Raw genomic sequence first — 23,201 nt, 5'->3', positions numbered from 1 at the left:
AGAATCAAACTGACATTCCACGTAATGCCACAAAATGTCATCAGATTACTCTGGAAGTACATTTCATGCTTTAAATGATTTTTCTTATGTTTAAATGCCATTAATTAAATAATAAAAGTGAAAGACCCTATTCATAATTTTTAAAGTTACTCCTCTCTCAACTTTTTCCTCAGGCTCTGAGTTAGTCACATGAATTACCCCGTATTACTGCTTTTTTTTTTTGACAATTAGTTGGAGAACTGTCAAAACCCCAGTCATAGATCAAGAAGGATGAATTTTAAAATGGCTAGGCAATTAGCTAAAATAAAACTAATTCCAAAAATTCACATTTTTCCATTACTTTAGTAAAACTATGTTAGTAGAATGATTATGAGGCCTATATCTTGGATTCTTGAGCTAAAAAAAGAAATATACTCTTTACTTACCTGCGTAGTGTCAAAAGTTTTAATTTCTTTTTGTAAGATGTATTTACCTCCATGGATAAAAGTTTCTATTAAACTTCAAAGGAATCAAAGAATTATAGATGGTATAGTTTTTAGAGGTTCTCACCTGAGTAAAGAAGGGTAGAAATGTGATATGCAAGAAAGCCAATGTAATGGTTGCTTGAAAAATGGCTTTAAGGAATCTGAAGCAGAATCATTCATGCCATGCTGAAAAGTCCTAGGGAAATAAAAATCATTATTTCAGCATATACAGGGAACATTAACTATGAAGACCATCAAAACTTATTTTTCCTTAGTATTCAAAGTTAATGATTTTACACAAAACAGTATTGTGCTAGAATGGACAATGCACCCACTTCATCCACTTGGTATTTATAATTTAATAGGTGATTCAGAGGCCTCTCTGCAACAACCCTTACACTTGGGAAGGTATGACAATACCATTATCATTTAATTTAAAAAATTCCCATTATAAAATTTGTCAAAAATAAATGTATGAAGAATAGTAAAATGAATACCACGTATGTCTCCCTCCCTCAATCTGAATCCAATAAATGTCAATTTTTTTTTTTTTGTCACTTGTGCACTTCGTTAATGCAAAAATGTTTAGCATAAAGGTACCTCTTTTTACTCTTTAAAGTGATTTATAAATACTAAACAATTAATGAGAATTTACAATTAATTTTGTATGCTCCTAAGGGCCTACAGAAGGAGGGTAAAGAAGAATTTAACTGTAAAATATACGACTGTGATTTCAAAATTAAAACAATTTGGCCAGAATATCTGGTCTACAACTATCTTTGGAGAAGTAACTATAACATTTTTCTATGCTGGCCCAAATTCAACAATAAATCTTGAGGTAATAAAAAAGGATTTGTTACATAAATTCTTTAGTAGATAGCTTGTCTAATAAAATTTTTATAATAACAGAAGACTATATTTGCCTACATGGAGTTAAGAGTCACAACTGGGAACATTTTAGAAATAGAATTGTTTGAAGTGGTGCTATCTCTCTTCATCTAAAGTACAGTAGCAATAGCATCTTTTAAATAATAGGTAGAATGGAATTTGACTTTGAAAACCCACCCCTCTCTTTTCATCCTACAGCCTGCTTCTTGTATCCTCACATTTCCAAATTTGACCTGCCTCTCCACTGTTTGTCTCGCCAAGTAGAACACCTTCTAATTAAATACATGTTGACATTTTTTAGACTTTTAATAGATCATCTCCTCTTTGAAAGCCATTTCCTCACTAAATTTCAGATAGAACCAAATTCCATAAATAGGCTCCAAAATGAGGCTGTCCTATTTCCATCCCATACCTTCCACTGTGTGAACTAGAGAAGCAGGCATGAGCTAGGTCAGGACACCAAGACATGCTTTTCTAAGGAGTCTGGACTTTGTATTAGCAATGAGGAATCACTGAAGAGTTTATAGCATAGGAGTTTTATCAGTTATTTTACATTTTAAGAAACTCACTTGTGCACTAGTGAGAACTGATTGGAGATTAGGGCTGGAGGAAGGGAGATAATGAAGATGATATTTCAGTAGACCAGGCAGAAGAAGACAAAGTCCTAAACCAAAGTAAGAAGCAGAAGAGATCGTGTGTATGGGACAAATATAAAAAGAAATAAAATTAATAGAATTAACAATATTCATTCTCTAATGATATGGGGTTGGAGGCAGCAAAAGGGAGGAGGTAGAAGGCAGAAGGGTTAAGATAAAAGGGGAAGTCTGGACGACTTGCAGGTGCTTTCCTTAGTTTTAGATATGCTGAGGGGGCTGCAGACTCCAATAGGAATTTGGATTTACTGATCCAGCATATACAAGAGACATTTGGATTGAAGATACTGATATGTAAGTCACTAGCATAATGGTGAAGCCATGGGAATGGGTGAATTCACCCAAAGAAACAGTGTAAGATGAAAAGATGGACAAGGATGGAACTCTGGAACACACCAACATTTAAAGGGTGAGGTGAGAAAAAGAAGCACTCAAATGAAGCGGAAGGAATCATCAGAGAAGTAGGCAAAGAGCCAGGAGAAAGTGATGTTAGGGTTAGAGAAATGGCCAATAGTGTCATAAGCTGCAGAGAGGGTAAGTGAATGGAGGGACAAAAATTGTAAAGTTAGCAATTGGGTGTGCATGGATGACCTAGCCCATGTTGTTTGTTTAGCATGATGAGGGCAGCTGCAGTGTATTGAGTAAATGGTAGGTGCCAAAGTGGAGACAATGAGCACAAACTCTGTTTTAGAAGGGAGGCACAATAATAAAGAAGGAATATTTTTTAATACAAGAGAGTCTTGGGGAGAAGAACCAGAGACTAAGGCCATGACGTAGGAGGTAAATGTCATCAAGAGCTCAGGTTAAAAGATTTGCTGTGGTTGGCAAAAAAGACTCACTTATCACCAGTCAAAGGATGTAAAGGTAAGTAAGAATCAAGATAATTATTAAGAATGGAGAAGTTAAAGTACATACATGATGGTCTGGGTTTCGCAGAGAAGTAAAGGAGAAGGCCACCTTCTAGCAAATAGTGGGAGGGGACAAGGTGGAGGGTTTGGCCAAAGTGAAGAAGGATGAAAGAGGGAGCTACCCAGAGACAGGACAAGGGGTAGGATTGTCAAATGGTACAAAAGGACAGCTGAGTGATTTTTGCCAACAGTGTTCCAGAGGCTGAACAGAGAGGCCAAGAGAGTGAGGGTGCAGGAGAGGGACACGTACTAGCAAGGGAGCTAGGAAGAGGAAGGTGCTGGTATAATGTGAGAGGAGGTACAGTAATGAGTCTGGAAAAAAAGGCTGTCTCAAAGAAAGTGACGTACTTGGGTAAAAGGATGGGACAAGAGCTGGGCTTGATGAGAGAGAAGGAGGAACTAGAGGCTGTGGTGTCATAGCCTCTGCCTACTTTTCCACCTACCTCTTTGAGCCCTTTGCATAAATCCCCATTTGTCCAGTTATCTGCAGGGGGTAGGGGGCACCTCATTTCTCCAAGAATGAATACCTTACCTAGAATGCCCTCTCTGTCATGTTCAACTGGCTCCATAGATGGCTCTACCTCGAAACCTTATCTGATAACTCTTCCCTGACCACCCTGTCTAAAATATTTCCCTTCTCATCACTCCATCCCTCGCTATGCCCTTATGTGGCTTTGCTTCTTCTTAGGACTTAACTCTACCTCTGATCCTTTTACATTCACTTTTTGCTGCCTGCTCCATACCCAAGGGGAGGGTCATGGAAGATCATAAATGCACCTGCCTGAGTATGTGCAGGACCTCTGGAGCCAGATAGCCTGGGTGTGTATCTTGGGTGGGCTCTTTATTAGATGTGTAATGTTGTTTGGCAATTAACTTTGCTTCAGTGTTCTCATTTGTAAGATGGGGATAATAATAATCACCTCACAAGGTCAGTGTGATGATTGAGATAATGCATAAAAGCCTTTAGCAAAGTGCCTTGTACATAATAAGGGCTCAACAAATGTAAGGTAGTATCAGTATGATAATGACAGTTGCAAATACTTCTTCAGAAGGTCTACAACTACCTCAGAACTGACATGGAATTCCTAATAGTCTAAACAGTTGTCTAGGTACAGTTTTATTCTCAAGATTAGAAAAAATAATGGAGGATCTAATAATAATGGAATGGTTATTTGGTGCCAAAGTTTCTTAGACTACAAACCATTGGCAATGCAATACTTCCCAGAACATTTCTGCCAGTCCCTAAACTCTTTTCCTCCACTGAGAGTTGTACTGGCAATAGCAAGGTTATTTGGCGATAATAAAATATTATGGCAGATGTTTATGGTCTCAGAGGGGGTGGGATCTGTATGAGCATTTAATTCCACAGCAAGATCCCAAATTAGTTTCATTATTCTGGAGAGTATAACAGGGTGAAAATTGGCCTACAAGCCTCCATGGGAGAATGAAATGATGATCTAGCTATTAGATAACCTCTAATGATGTTTTGGTATACAGTTAAAAGAGAAGATGCTCTAAATAATTCATAGTGGAGAGTAAAATACAATCATATGAGCCACAGAATTATATTTTCCACAAGACATAAAAGAATTTTGATATAGCAAATGTGCATACTCCTTTAAAAATAAGTAATTGTCCATAGGTTGAAGCAGAATACATTTCTTCACATTTCCAAATTAGCGGCCTGTAAAGACAGCTTTGCTTAAAGGGAAAAATATAAATTTGGGGAAACTCCTTGCCTTTGCCTTTCCTCCAACATCATGCCCCTTCTCTATTGCTAACATCATACTGGCTCTGGGCTGATCACACCACCCGACTTGAGCACACTATCCCAGATTCTGTCTCTTTTGGGTCCCTGATCTACAATTATGTTGCCTTCCTTCCTTTTTTCATTATCAGAACTGATTGACTCCTTGAGCTTATGCAGCCAGCTGCTGCTAGAATGAAATAAATTCAGTGCACATCAAAAGTGAGATAAACTGATATGTTAAAAAGAGTTAGCTGGGTTTTATGTTTCTCTCGTGCCACCCTGCTTTTGGCTGCCCTCCCAGAAGAACTGTGTCTCATAATATGATGCTAATGGAGTAAATCTCCAGGATGGAATCGAGGTAGCCCAAGGACGTAAGTTCCACAGAGGCGGAGGGGTCAGGTGAGATGTCTTATATCATCTGTGGCTACCATGGTGCCGAATCCATTGGAGGTACGCAATAAATAAAAATAACAAGAGAAGACCATAACTTCAGAGGAAGTAGAATTAGTTTGAAACTGAACTATTGAGACAACACTGGAATACTTGAGATAACTGAGGACATATGAGCCTTTCTGATGCCCCTAAAATCATAGCCAACTAACCATGAATATGTAGAGATAACCAAATTCAATCTACTTCACCATTTTAAACATAATTCTAAGTCACTGCTTTTCTTTCATAAAGCAGTGTTACCCCTGGGACTATAAGTTGCTGCCTAAATGTCATTAAGTGAAAGACACAAGGTAAGCTACTTGGAGTACAGTACGGTTCCCTGCATTTCTCCTGCCCCTGGCTTGTGTTTCTCATGATGAAAATAACTCTTTGAGGTTAGAAAATGATGATTTGAAGTTAGAAAATGACTGGCACAATGCTTGGCCTATAGAAAGTACACTGTAAATACTGGTTAAAAAAAAAAAAAAAAAGGAGTGAATAAATAGAAGGTATTGTCAGACCCTGCTCAGTAGAAAGGAGGATGAATTTTGGGGGCATCTGTGAAGTCAGTCTTGGGTGGTACACAGCCAAGGCACAGATTGAGAACAGGACATATGGTGAACAAGACTTGACCCCAGAGTACAGGGCAGGAACCAGCTAGTCAGAGATTCAGGGCACTGGCCTTCTCCAAAATTAACGACTAGCCATTTACCAGTGTTTTATCTTATTAAGACCACACATAAAGCTGCTTGATTTTAGTTCTTTTTTTTGATAGAGATTTCCCTCAAAAATAATGTTTAGAGGGAAGAATACAAAGGGAGTCACTTAATCTAAACAAAATGGCTAAGAGAACTACCTCTGTTTTCTGGATCATTTTGCATTCTGCCAGACACCTTTTTTTTTTTTTTACATATTTTTATTTCTATTCCCATCTAATCTATATTCATTTTTTAACAGCTTTATTGAAATATATAATTCACATACCACAAAATTTACTCATTTTAAGTACACAACTAAATGATTTCTACTATATTCACAGAGCTGTGCAACTTTCACCACTATCTAATTTTATAACATTTTAATTAGGTTCAAAAGAAACCCTGTACCATTAGCAGGGACTACCCATTTTCCCCTCCTCTCAGCCTCTGACAACCACTAATCTACTCTCTGTCTCTGTGGATGTGCTTATTCTGGAAGTTTCTAGTAAACTGAGTCACACAATATGTGCTCTCACATGTCTGGCTTTTTCCACTTAGCATGCAGGTTTTGAAGTTCATCCCTGTTGCAGCATCTGTCAGTACTCCATTTCTTTTTATGGCTGAATAATATTCTACTGTATGTATATGCCACATATTGTTTTCTATTCACCAGCTGATGGACATTTGGGTTCTTCCCACTTTGTGCTATTATGAAAAATGCTGCTATGAACACTTGTGTACAAATCTTTGCATGGACATATGTTTGCATTTCTTTTGTGTACATACCTAGGAGTAAAACTACTGTGTCATAGGACCATATGCTCAACATTTTACATGAGCATCCCTATGCTTAACATTTTGAGGAACTACCTGTTTCGAGTGTGCCAGACATTCCTGAAGTATGAAAAACAAAGTTTTAGTCCAACATGTTCTGTTTTGTGAGGAACAGTGAAATAATTTCATATAACTAAAGAGATAAACAAGCTAAGACAATAACTTTAAAACACCTAGTACTAGTTTGAAACTGAACTACAGACAAAGCACTGAAATACCTTAGAGTTTAGTGATTCAAAAGCCATGAGAATGATAACAAGTGAACCCCAAAGATAGGTCTGCTGTTCCTTGGCTTAGTGATCAACATTCTGGCCTATTGCTGATGACTCCAACCTTTGCCTGGTATGTTGGTACTTGTACTGAAATTCATTCTTCCATGTTATTAAATGATGTAACACTGGGGACAATCAACTTTCAAAAAATTTCCATTTTTAGTTTTTATATAACACATCAAAATATTCTGGAGATATAACATTCAATTTTAACATTAAAAAATTTTTCAGACTTTCCTAAATTACTTGGGGGTGAATATTTCATCTTGTTCACTGCTGTACCCCTTGTGTTTAATCCTGGTGCTGAATCATAGGGCCTAGGGAGGCAACAACATTTGTCGAATTGAAACTAAATTACATTTACCTAAAATTCTAAAAATTAATTTTAATCTGCTATATACAAACTAAAACTAACATTCTACGCAAGCAAAATGCAATACGTGAAATCACTGTCTGGGTATGTGTGTGAACGTGCATTGAATACACTTCTGAAAGTGCAGCATAACTGCCTTTACAGAAGAAGATAAGTATAACTACACGTGATAAGCATTTTGGAAAATACATGGTGAATGTTTTCTGTTTCAGCAGGTTTCTTTCCCTGGAGGACAAACCTAAAGTACTCCTTTTACAACATTCTAACAGAAATCTGCAAAGGAGAGTTAAAAAAGAACACATATTTTTGCAAACACGTTTCATTCTTTCTGAAAAGATTTAAAAATCGTATTTCTGCCCTGGGATTTAGTAGTCCTATGCTAAGCTCAGGAAGGAAAATACAATCAGTTTATCTGTCAGAACTACTTGGAATAAAGGCAGTCACCTTCAAAAAAGGTATATCACATAGAGTAACAAATGTCAGGCATAGTTTATAAAAATTCAATGCTATCAACATCTGATTGCTACTTTTCACCAGTTCCTCAAAGCATACAGTTTACTTTTTAAATGTGAGACAGAGATACAATTTTTTTCTAAAATACTAATAATATGACAACTTCATATCCTGGCTGTGAAAAGAAGCTAATAAATAAGTCAACTGGGTTCTTGCAACATACACACACTTTTTTTTCCTATTTGGTGAGGAACATGCTGTCCTGTAGATTTTCTTTGTCAATACGAAGCAAAATATATTTTAAAGATTAGATTTATACTTTAGGAAAGCAATAATAAATTTCATATCAACATAAATGGATACAATCTGTGAAAATTTTTATGATCTGAGAAATAATAAAAGAATTAAAGTATGTATAGAGTTTTGTTCATGCTTCAAAGCAATACCACTATCTATGTTTTATATTAAGAAAACCAGAGGCAGTGCTTGGTATAAAATGTTCTGCAATCCTGGTTGAAATTAGCAATTTAAATCTGTTGAATGAGGTTACAGTGCAATATCTAATGCACAAATCACAGAGATTTGAATACTTGCATAGTTGTTTTAAAATGTATCAGAAGGCCACAGGTTAACAATAATGAATGTGTGTTATATTATTATTATTAAAATATGCAATCTTTGATAATAATTTATTTGTTTTACAAATGCATTGGGGGGGTTAAAATTTTTCTATTCATCTGTGACAGACCATGAAATTCAATATTGCTCACCATGACCAATCCATGAAATTTGTCAACTTTGTTCCTGATTTTCACAGGGCCTTCCCCTTAGATGAAATGACCCATTGAACTAAGAGCATAGTAATTTTTTCATCTATGGTAAATCAGTTTAGTTTACTAGGATTTATTATAGGCTTCAGACCTTGAGCTTTTTATGATTATGCACCATTATGTATATAATCCCAAATTTATGGCAATTTATCTCACTATTTCTTTCCCTTTCTGAAAGAATTCTCCATTTCTAAAATGAGTTCTCAATGGTAAGGTTGCCAGAAGAAGCAATCTGTAAACAATGGGTCTGTTGAAAGTCAAGGAGTGGGTGAAAATTATAGGGAAATTGAAATCAAACTTGTTAATTACTCTTAGAATTTCTAACACAAAAGTCTTAAAATTTACTGAAAATCAAGATTTATATATTGTCTTTACCAGCATAGTACAGAAACAAATACTTTACCTAATTTATCCTAAGAAATAGAAATATGTATAATTTTTACTATCCAAGGAACTAAGAATATGCAATATCTAGTCTTTCAAGATAAAGTGACTATTCTGGAGGAGGGTTTAAACAAAATTGTATTAACGTTTTATTATAAGATTTACTCTAATCTCTTTTATAATATTACAAATTTGAATGAAATAAGCCAGGAAAGTAGTTCAAATTTTTTAATTTCCCTAAATCTTATTTGTTTAGCTAAGTAAAATATTTCAACATTTAAAAAATTTAATTACTTGTTCCTGTTTCCACTGACTGCCATTACTAGCTCAGTCACTAAAGTCTAATACTAAAAATGCAAATCTATGGCAGAGTAACTGAAAGTATGGAACCATTAGGTCTCTTCCAGATTTGAGAATATTTTATTTTATTTATTTTTTTGGCCGCACTGCACAGCATGTGGGATCTTAGTTCCCTGACCAGGGATCGAACCCACGCCCCCCTGCAGTGGAAGCACAGAGTCTTAACCGCTGGACCACCAGGGAAGTCCCTTGAGAATATTTTACAATCACTTAAAAATATTTTTTTATTAGAGAAAATCACTGTATATCAAATTAAAAATTAAAAAATATTTTTAAAAGGCGCACAAAGCCATTGGATATGATTTATTTTTTCATAGAGTAATCAAGCTATGACTGAAATAACCAATCCATTAATATAATTTGATCATTTAAACAACTCAAAATAGTGATACTCGAAATGATCCTGCTTGTATTGGCGCCTTATCAACTGAATAGGCTCGACCAATAGAGATATATCACATTACTAGGACCAAATTACTCTGAGAATGAAGAAACTCCTGTTGGTTAGTGTTAGTTTTGTAAAATGGTTCACCTCATATCAAAAACGCACTTCAATAAATTTCTACTTGCTACTTCACACAATTCAGTAAGTATCATGAAAATAACTCTGTTAAATCACATTATTTTATATATCATAATAGCTAAAAAGAAAATATAATGGATACTTACTGGTATAATTCAGTTAGTGGTGAAGTCAAAATGACTAATGTTGTGAAGAGATTATTACAATGGGTATGAATTTTTAAAATTTTATCATCTGCATACTCATGAGGATTCAAAAGCTTCTGTACAGATGTGCAAACTGACCACAACATGTTCTCAGTACATATTAAAATTGTTGTGACATCAAGTCTGTTGGAAAGAAAAAGAAGAAAATCATGTTAAAATCGTTTTTCTGCTTGGTATATACACTATCATCCATAGCTATTATATTAAGAATATGTAAGAGTAGATATATTTGGTTAGCTATCAGAGCTTCAGAGATCAAAAACAGATAGACAGCATCAAAGATAGCTTTTGAGTTTCCAAGTGTTAGCTGACCCATAATACCATTCATTATCTTTAGGGATAGTGAAGTCTATAGTAGTGAAGTGTTTCAGGAGTACTTCTTTTTTTTTTTTTTTAAATGTTTATTTTGCATTATCAAGATACTCTTCAAGAATCTCAAGAGACTTTCCTTCAGCAAAAGTCAGATTAAAAGAAAATTTGCTATTATCCATATATGCATGATAGGTAAAAATATGATAGCAGGACAATTCTCCTCATCCAAGTACAAGGTGTCAAAAGAAAGTTACAAGATTGGGCAACATGTTCTCCCAGCAAGTGGGAGATGAGAAAAAATGACACTAGAAGTGCAAATGGAAAAGCTTATTGTTTCAGAAATTTCCAATATTAAATAAATTTGTGGCAAATATGCTATATTTTTTCTTATTCATAAACTCATGTTTTGGTTTCTATCTTTCTTGAGTTTTAACAGCACTCCAAAGATCTGTTTAAAGACGATTTTGGTATATGACTAAATTGTACAGAGCTCAGTTAATTTCCTCTTTTTTTTCTTTTAAATTCAGTGCTGAAGAAATAGAAGATGAAAATTTTGAAGTGATAAGAAACAAATAGGTTTGAGGATCTTTTAAAATGACATTTTGGCTTCAAATGTATTATATATAATACATGCATACATACATTAATAATATATAACATATTATATATAAATCATATATATGGTTTTGGTTATACAACAGTTGGAAGCTACTGGAATTCTAAAAGCATCAAGAATCACCCTAAGGAAGGTTTAATTATAGTTTGCATCCACTCACTCTAATTGCTAATTAAACAACTGCAAATCCAAGATATATATATATACACACAGACACAAACACACACATGCCTGCGAAATCTGATTTCCTCACTATCGATGTTTTAGAATTAACCATTCAAATAAAATTATTTATTTATTTTACATATTAAAAACTAGGAGAGATAACTAGCTTTGCGTGGCATTTTTATGTAACTACCCAGAAAACAGAAACCAAAAGTCTCTATAGTACAGTTAATCAATTAAATATACTACCTATTTCATGAGCTAATAGTAAATCTGATTTCATAAGCATCTCATAATGGCTTGCCACCTCACAGTCAAAAGTGATTTAAGTTACATCAGGAAAAGAATGAAGGTATTCTTTGCTCTCAAAAGGAATTTTCCGTCTATTCTTCAGAGTTCAATGTTTTTTAAAAAAATGCTTGGTCAGTAATTCAAAACAGCCTGTTCAAAATACCATACTTATGGAACACTGTAGCAGGACCTAAATGCCCTTCAAATGCAGCATGCTTGATCAGAAAAATAATTCCTACCGGAAAAAAAAAAAAAAAGCCTCTGATGTATTTCGGTTCCTCCTAACATATATCGGAAAAAAAATTTTTTTATACCTAAAAGGCAGGTCTTAATCATATTAGCCAGAATGTTTGTAAAAACAAAAGCCTTCGCTTTGTACAGACCATTGCTGTCACGTAAGCACATTTTTGTAATATTCATTGCCTAGATAACCCATAGAATTGGACTATAATTCAGCCTTTAATTTAAGACCCCGTGACTGCTGCTACTCATTTTCTGTGATTTCACATTTTGTTGAACTGGCTTTTAGTAATACGTACTGAAAAGTAAAGGAAAAAAATAAAGGAAAAGAGGAAAGAAGTAATTAGACTATATTAAGAGACAAATGATTAGACAAAAGAGTTTCCTTAATGAAGATTAACTACACTATTTAAAGACATTAAAAAAAAACCCAAAAAACGAAAATCCCCTGGTTGCCTAGAATCTCAAAGTCAAATTACTTCATCTCAGCACTGCTGCTTTCCTCTCCATTTCAGGACCTTAATTTTCTCTCTTTATCTTATTTATTAACCTTTGGACATCTATGTCCTAGATTGTAATACATCTTGACTCACTCTTTAGAAACAAGTGGGTTTTATATACAGTTTTAAGAAGAAAAAAGAACAATGTTATTTTGATTCAAGTTCCACATTTCTACTTAAGTATCTCGGGAAAATTGAAGATGATTTCCTTTCAGATGTTAGAAATGTGTTAAATATACAAGGAGCTATGTCATGAGACACAGAATTATATTCTGCTTTATACAAATGATGAAAAAGTTTTCTTAAAAAACAATGGTTTTCACAACTTCAATTACCTTATCTGTGGAGTTCTCTTATAACTGGGATGGGCCCGAGCATATCTGGAGGCCAGGAGACCCAAAGATTTCTCCAGCACTTCTGCTAGAATCTCCTGGGCTAACTTAGGGGGCAGAATGGTCCAGAGATCGTGATGAAGCGCCCAGAAGAAATAATGCCACATCTGGAGTGAGAAGGAGCATCTTTCCCCCTAGCAAAACCACCACACATTAAAAAAGACAATCACATCTTCCCAAATATCAGTTTGCTTCCTATGAACCTAATTAGTTCAGGCTGAAAGGAAATAGCTGGAGAGTTTGACACACTAGATGACCAAGAAAGATTTTTGACAACATGTAAAACATCCTTATTGACAAAGGAACATATGTTTTATTTCAATTATGAGACCAGACATTCTCGTGCAAATCCAGACCACAAGCATTTAACCTAGCATAGCCTTGATTTACCTACACCTGGTCTAGAGTTTTAAATTTACTTTAAAATAATTGTCTTTATAGCTGCTAACCAAAGTCATGCTAGTTTAAGATACTGGGCCAATTCTTCGAAAATTAAAATTTATTAATTTAAATTGTTTATGTATGTATATTTTTGGGGGATTATTAGCATCATTGAGATCATTTTATAAATGGTTTAGATTTCACATTGAAATGAAATGACAGGAGCAAAAATAAACTTACATACTATATATTTATCAACATGCATGAAAACAAAGGGGGTGGGTAACTATCGAAGATTATATTAGGCTATTTCATCCATGGAGTTTTTTAACAATACTAGAAACAGTAAGATAGTCTGAGTTTTGCAAGATTTTGTAAAGCCTAGGCATATGTTATCATCATTTCTTAGTATTTTTACAGTACTTTATACTTCCAAAGGGCCAGATTTTCATTCCTTTCCACCCCACTACAGACCTCTTCTCTGTGCCAAATTTTCCCTGACCACAGAGTGAGACCCAACAGCAGCCAAAGACAAGGAAAACAGGCAGAAATGAGAAGGTAGCCTCAAGTGAATTACAACCCTTAATTAGTTAACATGCTCTCAGGGAGGTATGCTAGTAGCTTCCTCATTTTCTTCAGGCCAGAGTAAAAGATTATTTGAAATAGATTATTTGAAGTTTGAAGAATGTGTTCTTCAAACACTATCCTGATTATATGTTACTATATCAAAAGTTAAACGAGAAAAACTTCCAATTTATCTCTAAGTAATCCTCTTGGACTTAAAAATTTCTGCTTCACCCACTACTTATATTTCTCAAACAAATGTCATCTTTTTTTTTTTTTTAGAATAGTTTTAGTTTTCGTTCTTTTTTTTAATATAAATTTATTTTATTTTATTTATTTTTGGCTGCATTGGGTCTTCGTTGCTTCACGCAGGCTTTCTCTAGTTGCGGTGAGCGGGGGCTACTCTTCTTTGCGGTGCGTGGGCTTCTCATTGCTGTGGCTTCACTTGTTGCAGAGCACGGGCTCTAGGAGAGTGGGCTTCAGTAGTTGTGGCTCGCCGGCTCTAGAGCACAGGCTCAGTAGTTGTGGCGCACGGGCTTAGTTGCTCCACAGCATGTGGGATCTTCCCGGACGAGGGCTCGAACCCATGTCCCTTGCACTGGCAGGCGGACTCTTAACCACTGTGCCACCAGGGAAGCCCAAACAAATGTCATCTTAAAAAAAAGTCTGCTGTTCTCCTATACCTAAAGTTGATCATTCCTTATGTGGATACTCCTTACGTATCATTCTCCTGGTAATTTCTTTGATTAGTAAAATCTTTTGTAGTTACTGTAATAATAACAATCTATAGTTATTACCTATTGACTTTCAAATGGAGTTTATAAATGAGTAGAATTATTCTCCTTGGGTGGGAAACTTAGATATCAAACTGTCAAAGAGTCAAGTTCAAACTGGTGGGGACTTTGACCACTTCTGATTTCCTGACTAGATGTACATGAAAACTGTTTAAGAAAAAAAACAATTACAAAATTAATGCAGAAGTCGCAAAATTATAGTTTCTTATATTTTCTTTGTTGTGTGTTCTGTGATAAAGAATGCTTTAAAAAATTTCCTCAAGTAAGAAAGGAATTTTAATGCTTGATTTTCTTTATTACTTTCTGTGTTGTGTGTTAATTAAAGCAAAACCAACCCATAACTGGCCTGAATGATTTACACTTTCTCTGTGGCAATGGGTGAGTGCCTATAATAACACGGCCAACATGATTTCTCATATTTTTCAAAATATAAAAAACCAATTTTCTTAATAGCTACCTTTTAGCAATAAATGAGAAAATAAAAATAACTTTAGGCACACAAATTTCTTCTCCTAAAGTGAAATATACTTATTTTTAAGACTTTTAAAAATATAAACTTCATGTTTACTTAAAGACATTCCAAGCTGGTCATCTTTCTCACAATTTTCCTCAAAATGTGTGTAAGTTCAATGTATGCAAGGGCTTTCATTAAACTAAATGTGATTCATTTATTTTTCTGACCTGTTTCCCTCTTTGTTGTCATTTCAAAAGTATTCTGCTAGTAAACATCTGTTATTTTTGTAGACCCACTATAAGGTAAACAGATGTGAGCTTTTATTTAGATTATATATCAGGAAACAAGCAGCTGGGCTTTATTATATAAGCCACTCAATATTATCTTTGAACAGACAATTCTTTATTCTCTGACTATTAGAAAACACAAGTTGCTAAAATTGAGCAGATGTCAACTATACTAAAAGCTTAATTTTAAACATGTAATTTGAACACCCACTGTGCCATCTGACCAGAACCTTATCAGAAAGATACTGAACTCTTAGGCTCTCTCAACCTGACAGTTTAGAAAAAGGAAATGATGTATCTAGGGCTCACTTGATATCACAAAATGTGAGCAAATATTGCTCCATATCTTTATAAATGTTTTCACTATTTCTTTACTACACTCTGCACATGGCGATAGGTTCCCCTGAGATCTCTATCCTACCCTTCCCCTCCAGTCAGGCAGATTTCATCTCCCCTCCTCTAAAAACAGCCCTGCCAAAAACATACTAGTCCTGTTTCACAAATCAGTTGGAATAATGGGGGAGCGGAGGAGAGAAGGGTATAGTAAACGGGATAAAACCATGTCAGGGACTCCAGTTGTCAAAACAACTTAGCATCTGTGCTAGTTTTAGAAGGTTCTTAGTTTTGGTAAATAGAAAAGCAGTATCACTTTATTTTTCTGAGCATAAATAACAACCACTAACTGCAATTAAATTGTAACTACTGACCATGTAAGTAAGTGTATGGAAGCTACAGTACCATGTAATCACAGGGTAGCTATCTTGTTATTTCTGTTTTAGAAGCTAAACTCTTGTCATAAGATCTAAGAGCTGCATGTTATGTGGTAATCTGTTTTTGTTTTTGTTTTTTTAAATACTTGGTAACTTCAATAACAGGTTCTCAATGCATCTACTTATTATTTATACTGTACGACTCTTCTACTTCCCAATTTGCATGAGGAAACATAATACCCCTATGTTGGACATACAGTGAGAGAGCTGTTCTTCAATGGAAACATTACATAAAATTGCTCATTAGTACACTGACACATTGAAATAGTTTGAAACATGAGATGGATTCATTTTCAACCTCTCTGTTTACCTCAAGGCACATAAGGGAGCTGGGATGCTGCCAGGAGAGGGGAAGACCGACACTTTTATTCTTATCTCAGGATACCAGCTGCACCATACCACTTTCCATTTTTCTTCCTGCTCACTGCTGTTTGAAGTATGTCAGGTTTGGAAAACCCTATATGGATGCTCTTGCAAAAAGAAAATGTATCTGGGAAGGGCCTCTAAAGGAGACCCTTTCTAAGACCCATGAAATCATCTTAGAAAAAGTGGAAATCCCTTTTAAAAAGCTTCTAAGCTGCTCCTCTCTGTTGTGACAACATTTATTATGATAATAACTCAGGCATAAGTGGAGCCACTGGAACCTTCAGTGTCAGGAAGGTGACAGAAGTGACTTCACTGAATAAAACTCCACTCTGTTTTTCTCAATACTCCATAGATATAATGTTTCACCCCACCCTGAAGTCAACTTCAAGGGATTTCAAGAGTTGTGGTTTATGTATAATCAATGGGATTCAGGGGAAGGAAAACTAATGAAGCCTGATGATGAATAATTTTAATTGATCCTGGCTTTGGTTGCACTGGGAGTCATTAGGCTTTAATTCAGTAGAAATTTGGGATTTCAAAACATGGGTTAAATGAAAATAGGTAAGCTATAAATGATCAGATGGGTCTTAAAGCACACTCATAAGAACATACAATAAGAAGGAAAAAATAGGTATAAAGAATAAAGCTGCTTAATAAAAAATATTTATCAAACACAGATGGAAATATATAACAAGAAAAAAATGCAAGGATACCTATAACTGGTCCCTTTGAAAACAATATAAGGCTGTAGTATTTTGGCATTGTTTCTCTTTGAGTTTTCATTGTACCCCATTATATTCCAACTTATTATATAGCACTGAAACACTGCAGCTCAAATTAAGTTATTTTTACTTTTAAGCAGAAGGAGAGTTCTAATTATTTCAGGTTTTTAAAAACAGTGTTTTTCTAAGTACAGATTCAATATTTAAAAAACATTATCTTAACAGCCTTCGTGTGTCAGTACTGCCAAGCTCATGTTTCTAATTAGCCAGAAAGCAGGTAGGCAGTAAAACATATTTGTGTAAAAAACGAGGGACAGTAAACTTAACTTCACACCTCATAAAAAGCTTTGTAGTCATCCCAGTGGTGGCTCTCAGCATCCTGTAAAATGCTTGTAGCACAAACTCTGACGCAGTAGTCCGTAACCTGAAACTGTAGAGTGTTGATGAATTCCTGATATCGTTGGACAGGTACCAGGAATATGGGTCTGTTCAGAGGGAATGATCAAAGAGACAGAGATTTAAGGCCTGTGCGGTAGGAGGTAACAATCTCCAGTACTACAAATGGTTCTGATTATTAGATATCAATCATTCATTTCCTTCTAATGCTGAAATCTGCATCCACATTCACTTTCCAAAAAGAAAAAAAAAAAATAGCTGGCCTTTGTTTTGCAAGTCCTTTGAAAACGTACATCTGCTGTTCCACAAATATGCACTTCAGCTTGAGACAAACTTCATTGTCAATACATCATTCAAAAATAAAAGTATTCTTTGTAAGCCTATTATTAGAGATCAGTGCATTATTTAGGCATTAGGTTATCGTTATTATAGAGAAAAACATGCATTTGTCAGAACCAACTTTTGTAAAGCTATCACACATCCCACAAACACACTCTTTTTATTTTAAAAATTGTAATTTTGTAGATGTCAATTATCTCATAAACTGTTTTACAATATTCTACAGAAATAAAGTGATTGCTGGCACATTTTGTTTATAAATTCAACAATCTGACTACTTAAGAGAATTAAAGAAATATCATAGTTATATCCTACAACAAGCCAAATTTACTTTTATCTTCAGCTATTTTTAGTACACTCTGTGCTTCCTCTCATTACTACTAAGGGATTGCAAAGGTTGAATAAGGAATATAGACTAGATTCTTGGGCTCACACTGGACTGCCCAGTCTACATGCTCCCTTTGCAAGGGACTGTGCTCTCTTCTAGAGAGCACAAGAGCAGCCAGATAGACCATGTGATAATACCTCTGGTCATTTTTCTTCTCTATACAGAAAACATTTGGTCTTTTTGGACTACTAATACATGAAAATTATGACTGCCAGATGCTTCCTCTTCAAATATGAAGGATAGCTTATTATTAAATGCATGTTCTGAAATATGTTTACGTTCGTCAATATAATAGATTGAAATGCATCTCTTCTCTATGCCTGCTCCTAACATCTAGTTGGCCTAGGAACAAAAGAGAAGGGCATTTTCCACAAATATTGTTTTGTGTGACAAAAAGAAGTTTGTTTTTCCTTTTCAGTGTAGTCAGTACAATGTGCCTTACAGAATGGAGAGGGTTTGTTTGGTCATGTCATAACAACATGCCGAAAATAGTCGCTCCAGTTTAGAGAATGGGAAATGCAAGGGTCATCTGAGTGGGCCTTTAGAGGGAATACCTATCTTCTTACCATCCGTATATCTGGTTTAATACACCCCATGCTCTACTTTTTTGACATTTCCTAGTCAAGACAAATGAAAATAATTCACCATGTTATTATTTTCTTCTTCTCAAATATTATTATCAAAATTCCACCTCTGTGATATCCAAAGATTACATGTTACTTTAAGAATGGCCATCAACTTAATATAAATGACACTCACTTCTTAGTATTTTCTTTCATCAAATTATCATATTGCATAAAATGCTGGAAGACATACACCGCCGTGGAGAGCAGCATGTGCAAGTTTTTCAGGGGTGCTTTGGAAGGAACCTCCTTGCCTCTCTCTTGCAGTCTGGCCAGGACAGCTGTTGCCACTTTACAACAGGCCTCCACAAAGTTTGCTCTAATTTCCTGAAAAGAATCATCTCTGCATGCCAGAGCCAGTGGAAGGATTGTGTCAAGTTTTTCCATGATGTCAGAACAAAACTAGGGAGAAATAAATGTAGCACTGAGTTATTTGTATTCTGACAGCACCGTGTAATTTATGTACAGGGGAGCTAAATTCCAAAATAATGAATTTGGCATCAAACATAAATATAATGACACAACTTTATAATAATCGATTTCTCTGTTGTAGAAAGTTAAATGTTTTATTTCAAATAAAGAAATACCAAAATGATGCTTCTCTGTATATAACCGTCAAACCTTATGCTTACCAGAGAGACATTATGAAAAACTCATGAAATAGCTTTAAATTACTTTTATTTGTAGTTAATAGAACTCAGAAAATATGTATCCATGATTACATTATTTTTAACTTATTCCTGGGTTTTTTTCTCTAAATTTTCATAAAAGTATTTTTTTAAATTAATCACCACAGATAAATGAGGCTGTATCAGTTTAACTTAAACAATCTAAAAGCATCAGAAACAATCTCATATAGCATCTTCTTATTGGTAAAGAGTCAGCAACTCTCAGAAGTGATGCACTTAGATTTCACTAGTTGTGAATTTACTCCTTCTTAATGGCAAAGGAGGCGTGATGGATGGATGGGAAGGCGTAACTTGCCTCCACTCCAGGTAGGCCAAAAGTGTTCCCTGGGGAATGTTCTGGAGCCTCAGGGTAGCAATAGGGGATTAAGGCCACCTTTAAAAACTCTCTTTCAAAAACATTTCAGGGGCTTCCCTGGTGACGCAGTGGTTAAGAATCTGCTTGCCAATGCAGGGGACAAGGGTTCGAGCCCTGGCCCAGGAAGATCCCACATGCCGCGGAGCAACTAAGCCCGTGCACCACAGCTACTGAGCCTGCGCTCTGGAGCCCGCGAGCCACAACTACTGAGCCCACGTGCCACAACTACTGAAGCCCGCGCGCCTAGAGCCTGTGCTCCGCAACAAGAGAAGCCACTGCAATGAGAAGCCAGTGCACCACAACGAAGAGTAGCCCCCGCTCGCTGCAACTAGAGAAAGCCCACGTGCAGCAACAAAGACCCAATGCAGTCAAAAATAAATAAATAAATACATAAATTTATTTTTAAAAAAAATTTCAATGATACGTTGCTGACCTCACTGTGGACTTAATGCTGAGTAACTATATTTCTCTATTTCTGTAATTACTTCCTATTTTCTCAGTATGTTCCATGACTCTCAAAACACAGATGTAAGACTGATGTTAAAGGAATGGTCACTAAGGTGTAAATAAAGATTTAAAAGTTGCCCAAACCAATAAAAGACAGTAACTCCTTCAACCTCCTAAATTTCTCCTGGAGTCATTCAAAGGTATAACCCAAACAAGCAGTTTCTCAGCCCCCCAGGAAGTCACAGAGGCCCTCTCTTTAGTTACCTCAGATTCATGGAGCAAAAAGTTGGCAGCAGGTTTAAGTCCTTTTTGCTAGCACAGTGGCCCATGGATACCAGAGAAGAAAACTGGTACTGGGTCAAGTGCCAAGTGTTTCCCAAGAGACTCCATCATTTTTCTATTGGTTCCCTTTGCAATGGCGTATATGAAAAAAAAAAAAAATCTCATATGCCAATCTAATTTGAAAGGATTTCATTTGATACTTGCCTTTGCAATTTTCTTTGGTTGGTCTGCCTCAGGAACCGCACGGCTATCTTGCCAAACTTGCTGGACATTTACAAGGTTCAAAGCATAGCTCATAGCTGAAGACCTTTCATTCTGTTCCTGTTGGAGAATTTTTGCGGAAAAGTCTTCAATGGCTGTTGTTATACAATGTGCCATGGGAAGAGACACTTCTTTAAATGCACTTCTCCAGCCAAAATTTAGTAGAGTAGCCTGAAATATAAGTTTACATGAAGTTATATTCATCTTAACTCAACAAGTGTTCTATTGTTATAGATATAAAAGTATTACTTTCATTCAGCATGTTGAATGTAGGTATTCTTTGATAAACTGTAAAAGCCATTCTTACAACCTAAAAATATTACCCAGTGAATAAAGCAATATACAAAAACATGTGCATTCTTTACACACAGTAATATACTGTCATTTCATTTTAATTCATCAGTGGATTTAATCAAAAACTTTTTTTTTCAAAATTTAATCTCTTAAATATAGTTCAATAAAACCATCTTTATGAGAGCTGAAAGTTCCACTTACTATTTATCACATAAAGCAGCCTTTAAATTCAATATATTTAATAAAGCCTATATTAGATTTTTATGGTCTTTTTTTATAGTTTATTGTTAACAAGCATTGCAACATAAGACAGCATTTAATATTCAATCTTTTATTTCTTTTTCATTCTCAGAAATCCAGACAAGCCAAAAAAATAGCAATAAGAAATAAATTTCTCAGAGAAAATATACCACTGTGTGTTCCTAGATTTTTATTTCTTTAGAATTTTACTTAGTTTCTCCACCCACAAAGTGGTAAGCAGCACTACTTTTGTTCCAGAAAATGAGGAATTAAAATGATCTGCATTGCTCTGTGTGTGGGGAGTGGGAGAGGCTGGGGTGGAGGGTGGCGGTGTTTTCTTTTTTTCTTTTGGTCTTTGGCTCATGTGGCAGTATGTTTACAAATGTATATTTCCCTTAAGTCCTCTAATGTTCTCTAAAGTATAAAAGCATTATGGATAGTAGGCTGAATCTATGCTTAGGATTAAACTTTTCCTGTTTTAGTGTAATCTTGTTTACAGCAATAATTTACCTACTCCAACTTCAGAAGACGCTAGGCTTGATATTCCTAACTGAATTACTTACTTTTCTGGATCTCAAGTTTTTTGTTGGAAAAATAAAAGAGCTGAACTGAATGATTTCTACGATCCCTTTCAGTCTAAAATTACTGAGATGATGATCATTAGCTTAATTTTCTTGTATACATAATCCCACTAAGCGTTAATTTAATGCTTTTTTTTGTACTGCATATACATGCAGTACAAAGTAATAAAGGTGATTCATCTTCTAGAGCTAAAATTCTATGATCCCATAACTCTATAATCAGAAAAAGTAGCTCTCCTTCTCATTATGCTTATAATTAAGATGTAATTGAAATTTCCTTTCTAAAGTTTATTTGGACCTTTAACATCATAGGGCCTGCCTAAAGATACAACTCTCATTTTATTTTTACATAAAATGAATCAATAATTGAATCTACTCAGCTCATATAATTTCTTTTCTCATAAGTGAAACTTTGAAAGTGCCATGCGTGTAGTTCTGTGCTGTAACAGTATTTTCTTGGGACGCATTTATGATAGAAATATAAAAAGGAACCTACCTTCATAAAAATTAAAAACAACAACAACAACAACAACAATAAAACTCTGCTTTTTGTTCCCCCACCAGGGCATGTCTATTCATTAAAATCATTCATTTATGCATTCAAGGCAATATGTTATGGGGAAAATTGCCATCAATTGCCATGGTCACAGTGACTTTTTGTGCGTGTGTGCGTGCCATGATGATTACCTTTGCCCATGGTAATTTATATGTAATTATACTACCTCCTAAATTCTCTTTTCAAACTATGGAAAACCAAGCACGTTAATAGCTGATCTTAAAAAGAAAATTGAAAACATTTACTATTCAGATCTCCTCCTAGAAGTCTATTTATTTACATAAAATATCATTGGCTTACTTCTACCCTTCCCATCTGATGTTTGGAACCATACACCTTCCAGTTAAAATATAGAGGATTTACTAGTTGATCAAAGAAAAAAATAGAGGAAATAATGTAGTTTTCTGTTCTGTGTACAAAGGAGCTACCCACTAAATCCCTTTCTTCTATTACCTAACGCTAATTTCTTAATATCTACGCTGATTTTTGGTTAAAACATAATGTATAATTTTGCTTTTTTTCTGATTATTTTCCTTGCTTTCTACATTGAAACTCTGTTAAAACTCTACGTTCTTTTGCCTTTTAAAGGTTTACCTACTAGATCAGTCAAGATCCATTCAGAAAATAGAAACCACTCTCGGTATTTTGAAAGGAAGAATTTTAATGTAAGGTATTAATTACTAAGGTGATAGAAGATTTGAGGAGCCAAACATGGGTTATGAAGCAAGACAGTTATTTTATTACTATTACTACTACTACCACTAGCTACTACCACTCCTAGGGCTGGAGGAACAAAGAAGGGGAACAGTGCTATGGAAGTGTAGTCCCCGGGGCCACCAGTGAAGGAGGCCGACCTTCCAGGCAGACC

General features: G+C 35.2%; 1 protein-coding gene across 4 annotated transcripts in view; it reads right to left on the bottom strand.

The window, feature by feature from the left end:
- The window catches only part of KIAA0825, a 426,330-nt gene that overhangs the window by 280,050 nt on the left and 123,079 nt on the right, over positions 1-23,201 (bottom strand). For 2 of the 4 annotated variants that reach the window (XM_082458002.1, XM_082458003.1), the window contains 6 exons: positions 20,606-20,833; positions 18,765-19,030; positions 17,217-17,367; positions 12,488-12,678; positions 9,969-10,151; positions 550-660 (listed from right to left, as the gene is read on the bottom strand). In XM_082458002.1, the coding sequence (XP_082314128.1) occupies positions 550-660; positions 9,969-10,151; positions 12,488-12,678; positions 17,217-17,367; positions 18,765-19,030; positions 20,606-20,833 (1,130 nt within the window). Of the gene's footprint in view, positions 1-549; positions 661-8,706; positions 8,788-9,968; positions 10,152-12,487; positions 12,679-17,216; positions 17,368-18,764; positions 19,031-20,605; positions 20,834-23,201 lie in introns of those variants that run through there. The other 2 variants (XM_082458005.1, XM_082458004.1) reach the window with 2 other exon arrangements.

This window comes from Balaenoptera physalus (genome assembly GCF_965194825.1).
Source record: "Balaenoptera physalus genome assembly, chromosome: 3".
NCBI lineage: Eukaryota > Metazoa > Chordata > Mammalia > Artiodactyla > Balaenopteridae > Balaenoptera > Balaenoptera physalus.
This window is presented reverse-complemented; position numbering and strand designations above follow the sequence as displayed.